General features: G+C 44.2%; 1 protein-coding gene across 1 annotated transcript in view; it reads left to right on the top strand.

Annotated features, from left to right (window-relative positions):
• SLC20A2 (solute carrier family 20 member 2) overlaps positions 1-16,297 on the top strand; it is a 152,382-nt gene that overhangs the window by 117,365 nt on the left and 18,720 nt on the right. The window contains 7 exon segments of the mRNA XM_048510649.1: positions 697-722; positions 725-791; positions 5,963-5,978; positions 5,980-6,053; positions 12,023-12,039; positions 12,041-12,112; positions 12,115-12,148. Coding sequence (XP_048366606.1) covers positions 697-722; positions 725-791; positions 5,963-5,978; positions 5,980-6,053; positions 12,023-12,039; positions 12,041-12,112; positions 12,115-12,148 — 306 coding nt within the window.

The raw sequence follows: 16,297 nt of genomic DNA, 5'->3' as shown, positions 1-16,297 counted from the left end.
CTGGACATTATCATTTTGGAATATAAAGGAAAAGTCTCCCCACTGAATTGAATGGAGATCTTGTTTCTCATTTATTTAACAATACCCATAGCACACTCCCGTGGCAATCAGCTGTAAAGATGCAGATAGCACTGGCATGGATAGTTTAGATTATTCACCTTTTAAAATGTCCTGGTGTTGTTTTGGAAAAGCATCGTGGATGAAATCAGTAAACCAATTCCTCACATTAATGATTTGTTTGTGGCATTTTCTCTCAGTGCGCTGGACTGGATGGGGAGGAAATCATCAAGCTTCCCTATTAAGCATGCAAATAACTTGTTCTCAGAATTACTTTTGGGGAGGGGAGGAGCTGATTCGACTTTGGAAAAAACATCTGAGGTGTGACCCAACCAAAGCGAAGAACTTTTCAGCCCACCTTATTTCACCCCTGCTGCCACTGCCGTTGGTGAGTACACCCACATTGCTTGACTTCAGCTGGATTGGCTGAGGTCCATTTTTATGTATTTTGGTTTCTGTAACTGGGAGCATCCCCCCATCTGTTCTGCAGTAGCTGAGATCATGAAACCATAAATATTGTCCATTGTTAATCATTGTTTTTTTCTTTGCAGTACTTTTGTTTTCTTAAATGGGACACTGTGCCTCTCTACTGGATATTGGCTCTTTTCTTTTTCTCTTTCTTCTTTTTTTTATTCGAAGTTGCCTCTTGGTTTTATCTCCCCACTGTTATCTGGGTAATATGATGTCTGGTGTGCTGTTTGTGCTGATTAGATTTTTTTTCATCTTAAAGCAAGGTTAGTGGCTGCTTGAGCATTTTCCTGTTCTTGCTGTTGCTGACAAATGATTGTAATACAAGTGGACAACAAGGTTTCTCACGGTCACTTTGACTCTCACAACCTCTTGGCCTCCAGCTGGAGCGGAGTGCCTTAGGTTCTCTGTGAAGTCTGCAGGATTTAGCAAGTCTTCGAAAATTAGTTTGGGAGAACCTCTATTTATGGCTCTATTCGCACATTTTGAATAATGCACTTTCAAACTGCGCTTTCCGAGTGCTTTTTTTTTAGCTGTGCCGGAATAGCAAAATCCACTTTGCCAAACAGTTGTGAAAGTGGACTTTGAAAGCGCGTGGCCTTAGCGTGTGCGGAAGGGGCCTATGTTGCATTAGAAGTAACAATCCTGTATGCAGAAAGAGATGGAACTCATCATGGCTGCGGCTGGAGTTCTGTGGCTGAGGAGTGCATTTTGACTACGGCAGAGAGGATGTGAGGAGAAGATCTGCTCCGTCTGTCAACCACTATGAAAGATGCTTTGAGATGAGGGTTCAGGGCACATGCAGGGCTCAGGCTCAGCTTTGGAATAGTTGGATCTCCCTGGAGTTGTTGTTAAGGCAGTCCTGTCACTCAGTCCAGAGCTGCCGAGGTGGCCTCTGGGAAAGCCATTACCCTCTCAGGCACCCTTCCCCCACCATCAAGAAGTAAGTAATATTAGCTTACTCTTTACAGGGCTGTTGTACCAGATTACCAGCATACGCAAATGAAAGAGGAGCATTTGACAGGAGGGGTGCTTTTCAACTGCCGAAATGCAACTGAGAAAGAGTTTCTGCAGGAAAGGGAGCATCGAGACGAAAGTTCATAAAAAAGGAAGGGGAAGGAAGAGGGGGCTACGTGGAGAGCTCCTTTCAGTGCAGATATTTATCCAGAGGCCCTGAGAGGTATCCAGGAGGGACTTCTCATCATCGTGATCTGCGTAGAAGTCTTCTAACCCTAACCCTCGCTCCCCATGACCAGAAAGGCCTGTTGGATGCCCTTTCCGTTGGGCTTTCAAAATAAAAGGCCCAGTTGCACTGACAACTGAAGGCAGCAAACTTAAAACGAACTGGGTTTCAAGTTGCAGCCCCCCCCGCCCCCCCTTATCAGGATGATTTGTTTTCTTGGTGAAAGGAGCAGCGCTGCTATAAAATACTACAGGGCAAGCATAGAAAGCATTGGGAGTCGTGGGTCCCACAGTTCAAATGCTCCCTTTTCAAAGAATGCCAAGTTTTAAAGTCCCTGAGACGGCTCTTTTAGTCAGGGCTGGAATATGGCCACACTAAATATATTGCTCAGTGTGTTTCAACTGTACCCAGTAGGTTCAAGCTCATTACGGTCTTTTTCTGTTTTTTCTTAATGGTAGCTCTTGGCATCTACTGACAAACAGATGACTTCCTCTCTTGGAAACAGGAGATCCTCTTTTTGTGGTCTCTGTGTATCACCCTGAGGGTACCCAGGATGCGCAGAATTGAATCAGAGAACCTTCTAGTACCAAGCTCAAAGGACTGGGCAGGGGGGCGGACGGGGGGCTTTGGCTCCAAGCATTGGGAGCCCTGGGTGGGCTCAGAGAGGTCAGAGCTGTGTTTCCTGCTTGTTTCTTCTTTGATTCCCTTTCCCTTAACATCAGCTCCTGTTAGGGTCTGTAACTTCGGTCATCAAAAAAGACTCAAGAAGGTTTCAAGAGCTTTATTGGAACCGTGTCAGCCCAGGACTCAGATAGCCGAAACTAAAGTTTGGCTCTCTGGCCTCTGGTATATACCTGTAAGTTACAGTATGGTTCAACCCATAATCCCCCCACCTTCGCATTCCCATAATATCAGCATTATAAAGGATGGTGGGAACAGAAGCATTGTTTACAGACAGGCGGTTCACTCCTTCAGAGGAAGGCAAATAAGAGTGAACATTTACGCTCTATTGACTAGTTACATATGAGGCAGGGGGGAGGCCTCCTTTTACCGAGGTGATGACTTAGCAGGATGAATGCCATCTGTGGCCTTAGTGCAGACTATGCACGAACCGCCACTGAGCCAAGAATGGCACAGGCCTGACAGTTCCGTGCCGTGCCCAGGTCCATCAAGGTCTTCCAGCCCCTCCGATTCAATCAGTCCATCCAGATATGCATGGAAAACTGTTGTGTGGACATTATGCATCAACTAACAAGGCTGGGGCTGGGATCTTGCACAGGATCTTTGACCTGGTTATCACACTCCCAGCCATTTGTTATTCCACTTCTTCGCATCTCTAATTTCAGAGCGTGGCATAGCCATTCCACTTCTTCGCATTCCGACTTCAGAGGCAGAGCATCTTCTTGGCCCATGAATGGTTGTTGCAGGCGTTGCCTTTTCAAAGCCAACTGAAGTTCTTCGCATACAACAGACCTCCATGCTTCGGCTGTTATCTTTTAATCTGTGCTCTGTTTGGATTTGTAACAAGCCGGGGGTGCATTTTCAAGGCTGTGCCTTCCCCCCCTACAACCTAAGCCCCAGCAGAGCATCTTCTTGGCCCATGAATGGTTGTTGCAGGCGTTGCCTTTTCAAAGCCAACTGAAGTTCTTCGCATACAACAGACCTCCATGCTTTTCATTTGTTATCTTTTTAATGTGTGCTCTGTTTGGATTTGTAACAAAGCCCTTTGGGCATTTCTGCTGCTGTGCCCTTCGCAACTGCGCTTCAGAACTCCCCTGTGGAGTTTGGTGCAAGAGGCATGATTGGGCACCAGTGAAGTGTGGGCTGGCCCCACCCCAGAGTCTCCATGTGGAGTTCAGCAGAGGGCACAGCTGTGTGAGTGTCTGGCGCGGTGTGGGTGGGTGGCACTCCCAGGATTAGCTCCAAAGCACCTTTTTTATAAAGCCTCGCCCTAATTTCACGCAGTTCCCTGGAAAGGTGCAGGAGAGAGGATGTGATATAAAAAATGTAATAAGTGAAGTAAATAAAGTAAAATAAAAAGAAATTGAAATACCAGCTCAGGCTGCTTATTTGCTCTGATAGTGATGATGTTCGCTCTTTAACACATTCTGGCAGCAGCATGTAAAGCACCAGCAACAAGCAGCAGTTAGAAGCTAAAATTGTTACTATGCCTACTTTCACACTTCTCTTTCCCGCACCAACTTAGATTCCAAAACTTGAGCAGACCTCATTTTGAGAAGCCAGGTTCCAGGCAAAGCACCCGGGGCAACAAGGTAGTCAGTGGCAGGTCCAAAGGCCGGGGGTCAGCACACAGAGTCATTGTGTGAGTATGGGTCCAAGTGCTTAAATCGGAGGGCAAATCCTGAAAGCCTCAGCCAGGTCACAGTCCAAGGTCCACGTGCACAGAGTTCTAAGCAGAGCATCACAAGGGGTGTGGAGATGCTGTTTCCACACCCCACACTTGTTCACTCTTAGCTTGGGCTGCTTTCATCGGGGAAACCTTGGACTGGGAGCAGTTTGCTGCTCCCTCAGTTCACAACTGGAAGAGCCATCCACAGACAGGCACCACTTTCGACACTGACTACAGGCAGCCTCCTGGGCCTTGTCTTTGGTGACCAGCTGGAGCCATCCTCCCACCTGCAAGCATGCCTTCTTCTGCACAGAAGAGGCTCCTGCGGAAGTGATGCTGCTTCCTAGAAGGACTTCTGGTTCAGTCCCCCTGAAGCTTGGGACTATGAGCCTGAGGTTAAGCTGGCCTTGACCCAAGACTCTCCCTCCTGCACCAGACCCGAGGCTGTTTCCTTCCCCTGGCAGGTCTTCCCAAGTTGGCTGGGAGCTCCCTCAGTCTCCCTCCTTGTCCAAGGAGGTAAGCGTGGCAAGAAAGACCCGCACAGCTCCAACTGGCCTATTGATGTTCAAATGTCAGGACTGGGGGGGGGTGAAAAGGCTCTAGTTTAAAGATGTTAAAGTTATGCAGGTGTGGAAGCCATGGGAGGACTTGCCCCCCACTCCTTCAGGGTTGGACCGTGGTCTACCAAGTGGAATGAATGAATGAATAAAAATTGAAAATATATGCATCACTTCCTTTCTTGACATCAAGCCTCCGAACTTCTAACTTATTGATTGGCTAACATAAAAATCCATTGCTTACATCTTATCATGTACAAAATTGTACTAGTTGGCCTTATTTGTCAGTTTTAAAAGTGTAAAATATCTTAATTATTCTATAAGGGAAAAAAAAAAAAAGTCTACCTAGAAGCGTGACAAAGAATGTTCAGGTGTTGTGCATCTTATGCTGCCAGAGCACCAGTATCTGTATATAGAGGTAGAAAACAAATTCATATTAAGCTAAAGAAGAGTATTCTTTGAGCAGAAACTCTCCCACATGGGGTTGAAATAAGAGCTTTCTTGATAACACAGAAAAGAGTGAACTTTTTTCACTTAATGTATTAGACATTATTGTGGCACATTATTTTGTGGGACAAAAATATTTACATGTAAAGCAAAAAATCTTAAGCATTTAAACCAAAAACGCATTATGTTGTATGTAAAAGTTTTTTACATGTTCTCCAATTTTCCCAATTTGGAGAAATGTTCAGATTTTTTTCACATTACATTTAGAAAGAGTAAAATACTTAATAGGAATAGACAACGGTTTTTCTCAAAATATTTCACATGGTGATTTTTGTTTCTAGTGCTCTAACAACAAATATTCAAGTTTTTTTCCATTGGAAAAAAATGGGGAAAAGTAGTGAGAGGAAAAGATTGGATCCCCAGCCCCCCCCCGACCCGAAGCTTCTCACATCTCTCTTCTGGTTGACTGCCCGATCCTGCTCAACAGACTGGAGTGGGATCAAACCTGGAGTGTTTGAATCAAGCTCTGCATGGGAAGGAAAGCTGAGGAGGGGAGGGCATGTGCCTGCTGGCCCAGTCTCCAGTTGTTCTACGCATCTTGTGACATCTGAACATCTCCCCACCCAGGAAAACCTTTGCTGAGGTGTGGGATACAGAGGAGTAGGCATGTGCATTTCCCTGCTGGTCTCCCTCTGTAGCTGAGACCTTCCTTGCATGATTTAAAACTCCCTCACATGACTGTTCAGAGCTGCCCCATCAGTATTTCTACATTTGTGCCACAGTGACCATTACAAACTGCCCCAGTTCCGCACACCCCACCCACCGCTTTTTTGTCTCATGTCGTGGACACCTGTGCTCTCGTTGTGGTGGTTTCATCTGTTTTCTTGTTCCTGCAGGAAGATCCTGTGCCCAATGGCCCGTGCCCTGCCAGTGTTTTATGCTGCTACAATAGCCATTAATGTTTTCTCCATCATGTATACAGGGGCACCAGGTGAGTAGTATCTGGCATTGGAAAGTGCCACACAACAGTATTACAGTGTTGCTTGATGCACCTAGGAGAGTTATCCTGCTGTCTGATTGCAGATCTTTACAGAGCGTCAGTGGTAAGTGGGAGCCATCCAGCGTAGTGCTTGAGGTGTCAGGCTAGGATCTGTCATTGACCCAGGCCAGTCAAACACTCTCAGCCTCAGCTCTGGATGGGAGACCTCCAAGAAATACACAGCATGGCCAGGAAAGCTAATGACAAACAGTACCCAAGCGTCTCTTGCCTTGAAAACCTAGCAAGTGGCCATAAGTCACCTGCAAAGAGATGCGTGGCTGGCTTCGGTGCCCTTCCTGTCAGTCTAGGGCTTTCCGGGGCATGGCACAGCCTTTGTCAGGAAGGCTTCCTCCCTACTGCCATTCTGCAAGTTGAGGGTGTGGGTGGTGTTGTTATTTTGGAGGCTTTTGATCCTGGCAGTAGACAAAGGCCCAGTGAGGTTTTGTGGCTGGCAGGGAGGACCCCACCTTGAAATGCTGCAGGGGATGGAGGATGGGTCAGTAGCTAGCCTCTCAAAATGTGTGGGAGGGTGGCCTTATTCCCCTCCATGACCAGTTTTCTCTCCCCTGCATTCTCCCCTCTCTGTGCCCCGACCTCTAAGCCTTATGCTGAGGAGTGACCAAGAGGGAAGCTCTCCTCCCCTCACTCCAGACACCCAAGGGCTGGCTAAGATTCAGCCTTGGTGGCGAGAAGAGATTTATTGTTATATATTTATATTAACAGCTTATATTTTGTATGATTCTATGTTTGGTGGATGAAGCATGGGCCTACAGTAGTCATGTGTACTCTCTTGGCGGATGGTAGGGTGCAGACAGTGGCTCTCCATGAGCAAACGAGTGGGGACCACTGATTTTATGCTCTCTGGTCCTGTAGTTCACTGAATGGAATGATATCCTTGGTCTTGTACCATAAAACCATCTCATAGCCCTGGACCCAGTTTCTCTTTGGGTCTAAGAATTAGACTTTTCCTCACTGCATGGGCGTGAGTAGCAGGGGGGGGGTTTCTGGTTGAACCCTCCCATTCATGTCTGAAACTCCGCCCCTCCGTTTGTGGGTTTTAAAAACATTTTAGTGCTTTTGGTTTTGGCCTGCAGGGGAGGCGCATAGTTTGGAGCTAGCAGGACCAAACTTTCAGGAATTGTTTGGGGACTCTCCTGATGGTTTTGCCAAGGCTTGGTGAGGTTTGGTTCAGAGGGTCCAAAGTTATAGACTCACACAAAGGATTGCCCCAACCTCCATTGTTTCCAATGGGAGCTAATAGAAGATGAAGGCTACATTTGCGAGGGTCCATAACTTTGGACATCCTGTTCAAATATAAACCTAGAATGTCTATCAGAAGAGTCTCTTATTGTCTACCTAGGCTTTGTGAAGTTTGGTCCAGGGAGACCAAAGCTATGGACTCCCAAAGGGAGTGCCCCATCCTCCATTGTTTCAATGGGAGCTAATAGAAGATGGGGAGTCCATAACTTTAGGGGTCCATAACTTTGGACCCCTAGACCAAACTTCACCAAATCTGGGTGGTATCATTAGGAGAGACAGTGTGGGATGAAGCTGGCTTAAAATGATGAGCACAATGAGTTTCTTTTTTTCACCTGGGTGAGACTCTGTGGTCTCTATAACATGCCCATCTTGCTTGCTTTTGTCTAAAGGCCAGACATGGACAGGCTTCAAGGCTTAAGGCATTATGGGAAAAAGTCTCACTTCAGTGGATAAACTCACAGAGAAATCTTTAATGTGGGCTCATACACCTTCAGTCTCTTCAATCCTCATGCTGGCTGGACCTACTCCTGAGCCTCGGCTTTTAGTAAGCCAAATGGGGCAACTTCTGAAGGCTCCCTGTGAAGGAGACCAAAAGAAAGTTAAAAGTACTTCTCCGATCTAAGGCTTGTCAACAGCACGTTCCTAGTCTAATTCCCCTGTTTGCCCACCAGAGTCTTCTGTTGACACTGATCATCATCGTCTCCTCAATGTCGAAGCATCACTGATGCCTCCACAGTCTGATTCTTCAGTTTGTCCATTGGATGTCTCTTCTCAATGTCAATCTGCATAATCTCGCCGACCCTGAGACTCTTCTGTTGGGGTCAACCATCTCCTTAACCTTTGCCTGACAAACTCCCCACCTACACAGAGTCTTTGTCAGAGGCTGGAGTCTAGAGCCTCTTGATACTGAAGCTCCCTCCCCTTGAGCTCCAAATGTCATTGTCTACTGTTGTTTATTCCTAAGCCAGAAATTTGGCTGTTGTCCAAGGACAACATCCTCTTTGGCAGACGACTTCTTCCTCAGAAGATAGGCATTATTGAGGTTCCTTTGTTTCCCTTACATCAGGAAGCGATCAACATGTATCTAATTCTTCTTGTCAACTTCAGGGTTTCCATTCTCATCGTAGCAGAAGTTGTGTGGGTTAGCCCTTTTTTCCAGTCAAGCTTCTGCAAAAAAAGGTGGAGATTTTATATAAGAAGGAGTTTGGAATTCCTCTTCCACCACCCCATGATCAATTTAATGGTCACAGAGCTACTTCCCTCACAGTACAGATCTGGCTCTAGTTCCTCCTGTATAAGATAGAAACAGGGAGGAATTGGACACTTCAGGCAGAAAAAATGTTCCTCTGACGCTCTAGATCTTAGAGTATCCAATTTCACTGTTGTGATAGGGCGTTATCAAATGTTCCTTTGGTGACCACCTGTCACAATGCATTGATTCCCCCAAAGGACAAAAGTACTTTGGCCAGGTTTGGCTGGCTGAGGGATCCAGGCTGGGTAAGCAGCAATTTTAATGCTGCAAAACATATGGCTGACAGTGCCATTAGAGCCTTGGTGTCTGGAGTGACTCTGAGGAGACATAGTTATTTGAGGGCATCACCCTCTGAAACTAGGGCTGGAGTTGAAGACCTTTTTTCTGAGGGCAGGATTCTCTTCAGTGAGGACACCTATTTTCATGCCTCAATATGCAAATCCTATAAGACATTTCTAAGGTTTTAAATATATGAATATAATGTCTTATCTTTGGGGTTCGAATCACAGCTCCATATTTTTAGACCAGGGTATTTCCTTATACATTTTCAGTATTTTTTACAGATGCCTCTTTAACAGTATGGATGGGGGTTCCTGCAACTCATTGCGAGTTTGGGGACACTGGTCAGAATCTGTGAGTCTAATAGGCATATAAACCTTTTAGAAGTCCAGGCAGTCAAGGGTACATTGCTACTTTCCTTTCAGCTACAGTCATGGGAAAACATCTGGTCATTGTGACGGATAGGACAGCTGCAAATTTTACATCCAACAAGCCAGGGGGGCACGGTTCTATCTCCTCTATGCCAAGGTGTCTGGAATGTGGTGCTGGGCCATACAGCATAAGAGAATCAACACAACCGCCAATTTCTTGAACAAGAAGGATTTTGTTAACTCATAGAATGATCTCTCAACCCACATTATTTAGTCCCCATTTCCAGAGAATGGGGATTCCATGTTTCAATCTATTTGCCATCACAACCAATACAAAGTGCCCTCTGTTTTTTGCTCCAGGCCAGGGATGGACAAAAATTTGTTGAGGGGTACTTTTCCAGCTGCATTGGTCAAGTTGCCTCTTCTATGCTTTCTCTCCTTCCCTCCTGATCCACAAGGCCATAATAAAGAATAGTCTCAGATTGGTCAACAGGTTCTCATAGCCCTTACTGGCAAAGAGATTTTGGTTTCCCACTCTGGGAATTTCGGGGTCTTTCAATGGAAATTTGTGTAGATGAGCCCAAAGGTATTTGTTTTAAAGGATCTAAGAAGAGTAGGGCTGTTTCCTCCCAGGCCATTTCCAGATGGATGGTTTCTGTGATTAAATTAGCTTATGACAATGCTAAGGTCCACTTCAAGTTAGGCCCATTTCGAGGATTCAAGCCTTTTTCAGCTGCTTTCCGTGCCAGGGTTGATCTCTAGGCCACCTGCAGAAATGGTGACGGGTCCCAGTGGCGTGCCATGGCTTGGAGCCCTGGGGGAAAACCCTGAGTTTGATGCCCCCCCATGGGAGGCCACCCTCCCCCACCGTAACCAAACAATGATTTTTCCCACCGTCATTTCAAAGTCACCATCACATTATAGAACATGCCCCAACCCGCGGCCGTGGCGTTGATTTTTGCCGCGCTCTTTCTTGCCCTTTCCCTCACACGACATGGGCAGCTGGCTTTGGTGGTGGATATGGTGGTTCTTCGATGGGTGGTGGATACACAGAATCTCCAGGAGGATTTGGATCTCCTTCAGCAACCCAGGGAGAAAAGAAATCGAGATCAACATGCCCCAACTCACAAATCTGAACACAGCAATGGGCCATGCCACACAGCAGAAATATTTTTTTTTGGAAAAAAATTCAAAATGCTTTCCAAAATGTTTTATTACTGCTATAAAACATTTTATGGTGTTGTATCCAGTCCCCCCAATTGGAAACAGCATCACTTTCAATGTTATTCAAAATGGGGACCCCAGATTCTCCTTTGGGAATTGGATTTAAAGGAGAATCTGGGCTCCCTACGTTAAACAAGTGATGCTGGAATCCACCCCAAACAGCATCATTTTCAATGGTGTTTAAACTAGGAAAGCCCAGATTCCTTTTAAATCCACCTTAAAGGGACAATCACGGGATCCACAGTTTAAACAACATTGAAAGTGATACTATTTTAATGTGGATTCTCCCCACCCTGGTGGTGTTTTTTGCAAATGAACTGGCTTGGGACTCAGTTCTCCCTTTAAATCCGTAATAGAAGGGGGTGGATTTAATAATGATAATAATAACCTTTATTAGGCATGGAGAGAATAAAGAAAAGAAAAGAAACAAGCATTGGCAGGAAGGGTGTGGATTTAAAGGAGAATCTGGGGAAATTTAGGGGTGCCTGCTGCTCAGAGTGCCAGTATTAAGATATCAGCACCAAAATTTCCAGAGTATCTTCATGAGACCCTACTGATGATACCAGGTTTGGTGAAGTTTGGTTCAAAATCCAAAGTTATGGACCCTCAAAGGTGTGGCAATCTCCTATTAAATGCAGGATTTGGAAACAATGGGGATGGGGCTTTCGCGCGGAGTCATAACTTTGACTCTAAACAAACCTCACTAAACACAGATTGATATCATCAGGAGATCTCAAAAAGTGAAATTGTGATGCTGCTAGTCTAAAAACTGCATCCCCTGCAGGCCCAAAACAGAAAAAACACTGAAAATACAAAAAATCCCACAAAGCAGAACCTGCATTTTTTTGGCCCGCCACAGGTGGCCTGGCAACTGCCCTTTGCCCAATGGGAGGCATGCGTGTCCCTCTTCCATGTTCCTCCAGTATCACCCTATCAATGTGGATTCAGGAGAGGAGAGCGGCTGTGTGTTGGGAGAGCAGTTTTGCAGTCATCGTTTTGGCAAGCTCACACCACCTCCATGGTAAGTGAGCTTGGCTAGTCCCCCTGCATACTGCATTGAGAGACAGCGGCAATGAAAACAATGTTGCACTTACCTGTACCTGTTGTTCATCAAGTGTCTTCTGTGCGAGCATGCATCCCTCCTTTCCTGGCTGTGGGCTATTATTTTGCCTCATTGGCGGTGAAGGGAGAACTGGGGAGGAGCACTCTCACAAACTGTCACATACTGTGCTCCAGCAAGAAATTATCCGCCCTTGACTCAGGACGGGGAGGGGGAGAATGCTCAAAGCACTCCTGAAGCTTCTGGAAGCCATCTAGTCAGTCCTGAACAGCTGACCTATGCCTGCACAGTTCCATGTATGCCTTTCACAGAAGACACTCGATAAACAACAATTACAGGTAGAAATTTGGTGGCGCTGTCTGGTCACTTCCAACCGTTCCCACACAGAACATGTCATAGTTTGCTGTAGGAAATTTAATATTAATTGTTGTCTCACCTCCAGTGCACAAGAATGTAACATTCTCTTTCTTTTCAGTCCTAGGTATTGTTCTTCCCTATTTGGGCAATAGCACTAATTTCCACTGGTGTATCCTTAGTCTTAGCCGGTATCTTAGTCTGGATAGTTGATTGTGTCCGTGGATGAGGAAAAGAAAAATAGCAAGTATGTCTTTTGGAGGCAAACATGAGTCTGGTTTAAAATTATTGTGAAATAGGAATGTCTTTTATCTGTGTCTTTCTAAAACTATGAAAAATAGTTTCAAACTATTTTAATAAATGGCTTGTTGTTTGCTCAGTAAATATGTTGCATTTAGTTGCTTGTTTTTCCCTAGACAAAGAAAGAAACCAAGAAGCCAAGGGTGTACCTGTGGGACTTTTAACATAGTTATGCAACACTTCTCCATTTCACAATGTTCTGATTTGAAAGGTTGTCACAAAGGAGACCAAGGTGCCAGGCTAAAGAGGTTATTTAGCTGTTCTAGACATATGGAAATAGCCAAATGAACTCCCTTTTTTAAAAAAAGTATTCAAACGTTATTAGTCATAAAAGCGCTTACAAAAGTAAAGAAAAGATCACAAACTATAAAAAGTACACTTAACATAAGGACTCCCAATTTCATCTGCTTTGAGTGTGAACAGTAAAATTTAATACCACTTGCCCTTTTAACCTCATACCGTATTATACTTGTGTATATGAAGTCGAGCCAGCGTGATAAGTCGAGGGCACCTAATTTTACCACAAAAAACTAGGAAAACTTATTGACTTCGTATAAGTCGAGGGTGGGAAATGCAGCAGCTACTGGTAAATTTCAAATAAAATGAATATCGTTACCAATAAAATTACATTAATTGAGGCCAGGGGATGAAATGAAACAATGCATCCAGTTTAGGTAGCAGTTACAAATATCTGAGAAATAAATATATTGTGGAACTTGGGGATTACAGAGTATAAACTAGGAATGCAAGACAAATCAGGTGACCCTAATTAGATGCTGCTGCTGCAGTATAGGCAAACATCTCCTCAGCCATCAAATGAAGGAGAGTCTGGTAAACCTATGGAATTAAGGCTGCACTTCTTTGCATGCTTACCTGGGAGTAAGCCTCACAATACAGCCTTGCAGAGGGTACTTTTAAAATGCATTTAAAAATCAGATTTCAAAAAAATCCAGCACAGCTGTACAGCTTATAAGCCATTGAAATCAAATGTTCTTGCTTGATTGCAGCTCTGGCTTGAAGAGATCAGTAAAATACTCTTTTTTACCATACAGATCTTTTGAACAAAGCATTTGCTGTAAATATATTTAAATAATTCTTACTAAGAGATGGTGTGAATGTTGCTCCTAACATCCAGGATAATGATTTTAATCAATAGTGATTGCCAAAACAGAAACAGGGAGGTGGTATTTACAGCAGATAAAATATGCTTGAGTATGATATGGTTTAAAATACTCTTTTTTGAGGCACATCATGCTTCCTGTTAGCATGCCCATGCTCTGCAATACTTTCCCATATTTTCTGCAGTCTTTCCAACAGGCTTCAAGCTTTGCCAGTGAGCGGAAAGAAACACCAACTTCACTGACAACATAGGAACTGGGTGAGTGGACTTTTTCAAGGCTTCAAAATGAGTGAGAAAGACCCCACCCAGACAGGAACGCAGTGGAGCAAAGTGAAGGGAACCAGCCATTCCTTAGAAGCTGCCAAACACATTTAAACCCAGCACAAACAAACAAACTTATAAATGCCTTTAGATGCCTAACTCAGCAAATGAATAAGACAAGGAGTTAAATTCTTCCGTCTACTGTTTAGGACTATTATAGTTAAGGAAGAGGCAATAATTGCAACGGTGAAAACTGGGGAAAAAACCAGCAAGATGTTTACTTTGATTTTTGAAAGGAGATAAAATATATAGCAGTGCTATAAACGACTTTAGAATTTCCTTACCTCCAATAAAACTTTAAATTAGACACCCCTTTATGGTATTGCTCAAAGGAGCTCTTGATAGCAGCACTTTAAGAGAAGAGCACAGAGAAAAGGGAAGTGGAAACAGTTGGATAGAATCACGGAGAGCTGTAAAAAAAAGCAAGTTAGGAGAAAGAAACAAAACTGTAAACCATACAGAGACTAATTAGGCGGCTCTGGAGCGTTACAACAATAAGCTTTCTAAGTAATCAGTTGGTTTTACACAATACAAATTCTTTTGAAATGAAATGCCATGCTAAAAGCAATGAGAGGATGAGGGTACATTATATTTTACCCACTAACCAATTCAGATATTACAAGCAGTTCCCTCTCCCCAGCTACACTCTGGCAAGGCAGGCAAGCTTGCGCGGTGAAAGCCGACTACAACAATGAGGAGGAGGCAGGAGAACGCTACAAGGGGCGGCAAGCTTGCTGGGGAAAGGGAGATGGTGGGCAGCGTCGCGGCATTGGTGGCACACTGCACACCATCCCCTCTCCAGCTAGACTCCAGCAAGGCAGGCAGGCTTGCAGGAGGGCAGAGCCAGCGTGCCCTTGGAGTTCTCCGTCTCCTCCTCATTGTTGCCGCCGGTGCCGCTCTGTTGCAGGCTTTGTGCTGGCAGAAGTGAGGCAGAGGAGCTGCTCTCCTATGCATCTCTGGCAATTACATGGCCCGGCTCGCCACCTCTGAAGCCCCATAACCGCCTCCACGGCCCACGCCGCCCCACAAGGCCTTCTGCAAACTAGCGCCCTTTACTTGCCCGAGAAGTGAGTGGGGAGCCCAGCGAGTCTTCCTGTCTTAAGAAGGGCTGTGGGTGGGAAAGGCCCGAGGAAGGGCTGGGACTGACCAAGGTGGGGAGGGCTGTGGGACCCTGACTTCATGATATAGAGTCGAGGGAGCTTTTCAGCCTAAAAGGGACTGAAATTCCAACGTAAGTAAACATTATTGATAATTAAAATACTTTTCTCTGTTAAGTCTTGTAATAACAATCCACTAATCTTCAAAAATCACTAATCATTTTTGTTTTGTTTTACCCAAGTAATGCATCAATGGTTTCCAATTTGTTTATACTCCTTTCTTTAAGTAACAAAGTAAAAGTTTGGCCATCTCACGGACTCCAAAACCTTTACCTACCATTCTTCTATTGCAGGTATATTTGAGGTTTTCCATTTTGCACATAAAGCATTCTTGCAGCTGATGTTATGTATAAAAACAAATTTCCATGTTTTTTCTCCACAAATCTGTCGTGAAGTCCCAAGAAGAAAGCTTCTGGTTTTAATTGTATATTCATTTTAAAGTTTTTTTTAATTATTGAACATATTGACCTCCAATATTCTTTTAGCTTTTCATGTCCACCATAAATGGTGAAATGATCTCTTTGTGTTCACATTTCCAAACACTTGTTAGAGATGGGTGCTGTGTGGTTTCCGGGCTGTATGGCCGTGTTCTAGCAGCATTCTCTCCTGACGTTTCGCCTGCAGATCCTCTGAAGATGCTAGCCACAGATGCCAGCCACAGATGCAGGCGAAACGTCAGGAGAGAATGCTGCTAGAACACGGCCATACAGCCCGGAAACCACACAGCACCCAAGTGATTCCGGCCGTGAAAGCCTTCGACAATACTTGTTAGAGATGTTTTTGTACATCTTTGCTAATTGACTTGGTGTCCTATACTAGTGATACATTTTATAAAAGTTCTCTTTTAGATTAGAGCTCAATGTAGATTAAAGCTCCCCTTGACCAGATAATCTCCTATTGTTCTATTTGTATATTATACTCAAAATTAGCGGTCCATTTTATCATACATTCTTTTACTTGTTCTCCTTTCATTTCATATCTCAACAATAGTTTGTACATTTCAGAAATAACCTGTTAATCATTTGTACATAATTCCATTTCAAATTCAGTCTTGGTATTTTCAAAACCATACAGTTTTTTTATTTAACTTAAATCTCTCAGATAATTGCCAATAGGGAAACCAGTCACAAGAAATGTCTTCTGATGGTAATTGTTCTCTTGATCTCATTTTGCCTCCCCTTTTTGAGGTGGGGAGAATATCACCATATATCATCCATTTCTTTTCAAAAGTAATTTCACATCTAAATAGTGCTTCTTGTGGTGAGAGTCACCTCCGTATACTTGGACATAATCTAGGTTTAAATTTAGTCCATATTCTCAGAATGGCATGCTTGATATAATGGTTATTAAAATCTTTATTTACTTTAACTTTATTTTATCACTACCATAAATAGGCATGCCATCCAAATGTCCTGGCCTTCTGGATGCAGCAGTCTTTTATTTCTTAATGTGATCCATTCCTTCAACCAAACCAAATAACAGGATGCAAAATGTAGTT

The sequence above is a fragment of the Sphaerodactylus townsendi genome, linkage group LG11 (assembly GCF_021028975.2).
Source record: "Sphaerodactylus townsendi isolate TG3544 linkage group LG11, MPM_Stown_v2.3, whole genome shotgun sequence".
NCBI classification, from domain to species: domain Eukaryota; kingdom Metazoa; phylum Chordata; class Lepidosauria; order Squamata; family Sphaerodactylidae; genus Sphaerodactylus; species Sphaerodactylus townsendi.
Note: the sequence above shows the minus strand (reverse complement) of the source record. Positions and strands in the feature narration are given on the sequence as shown.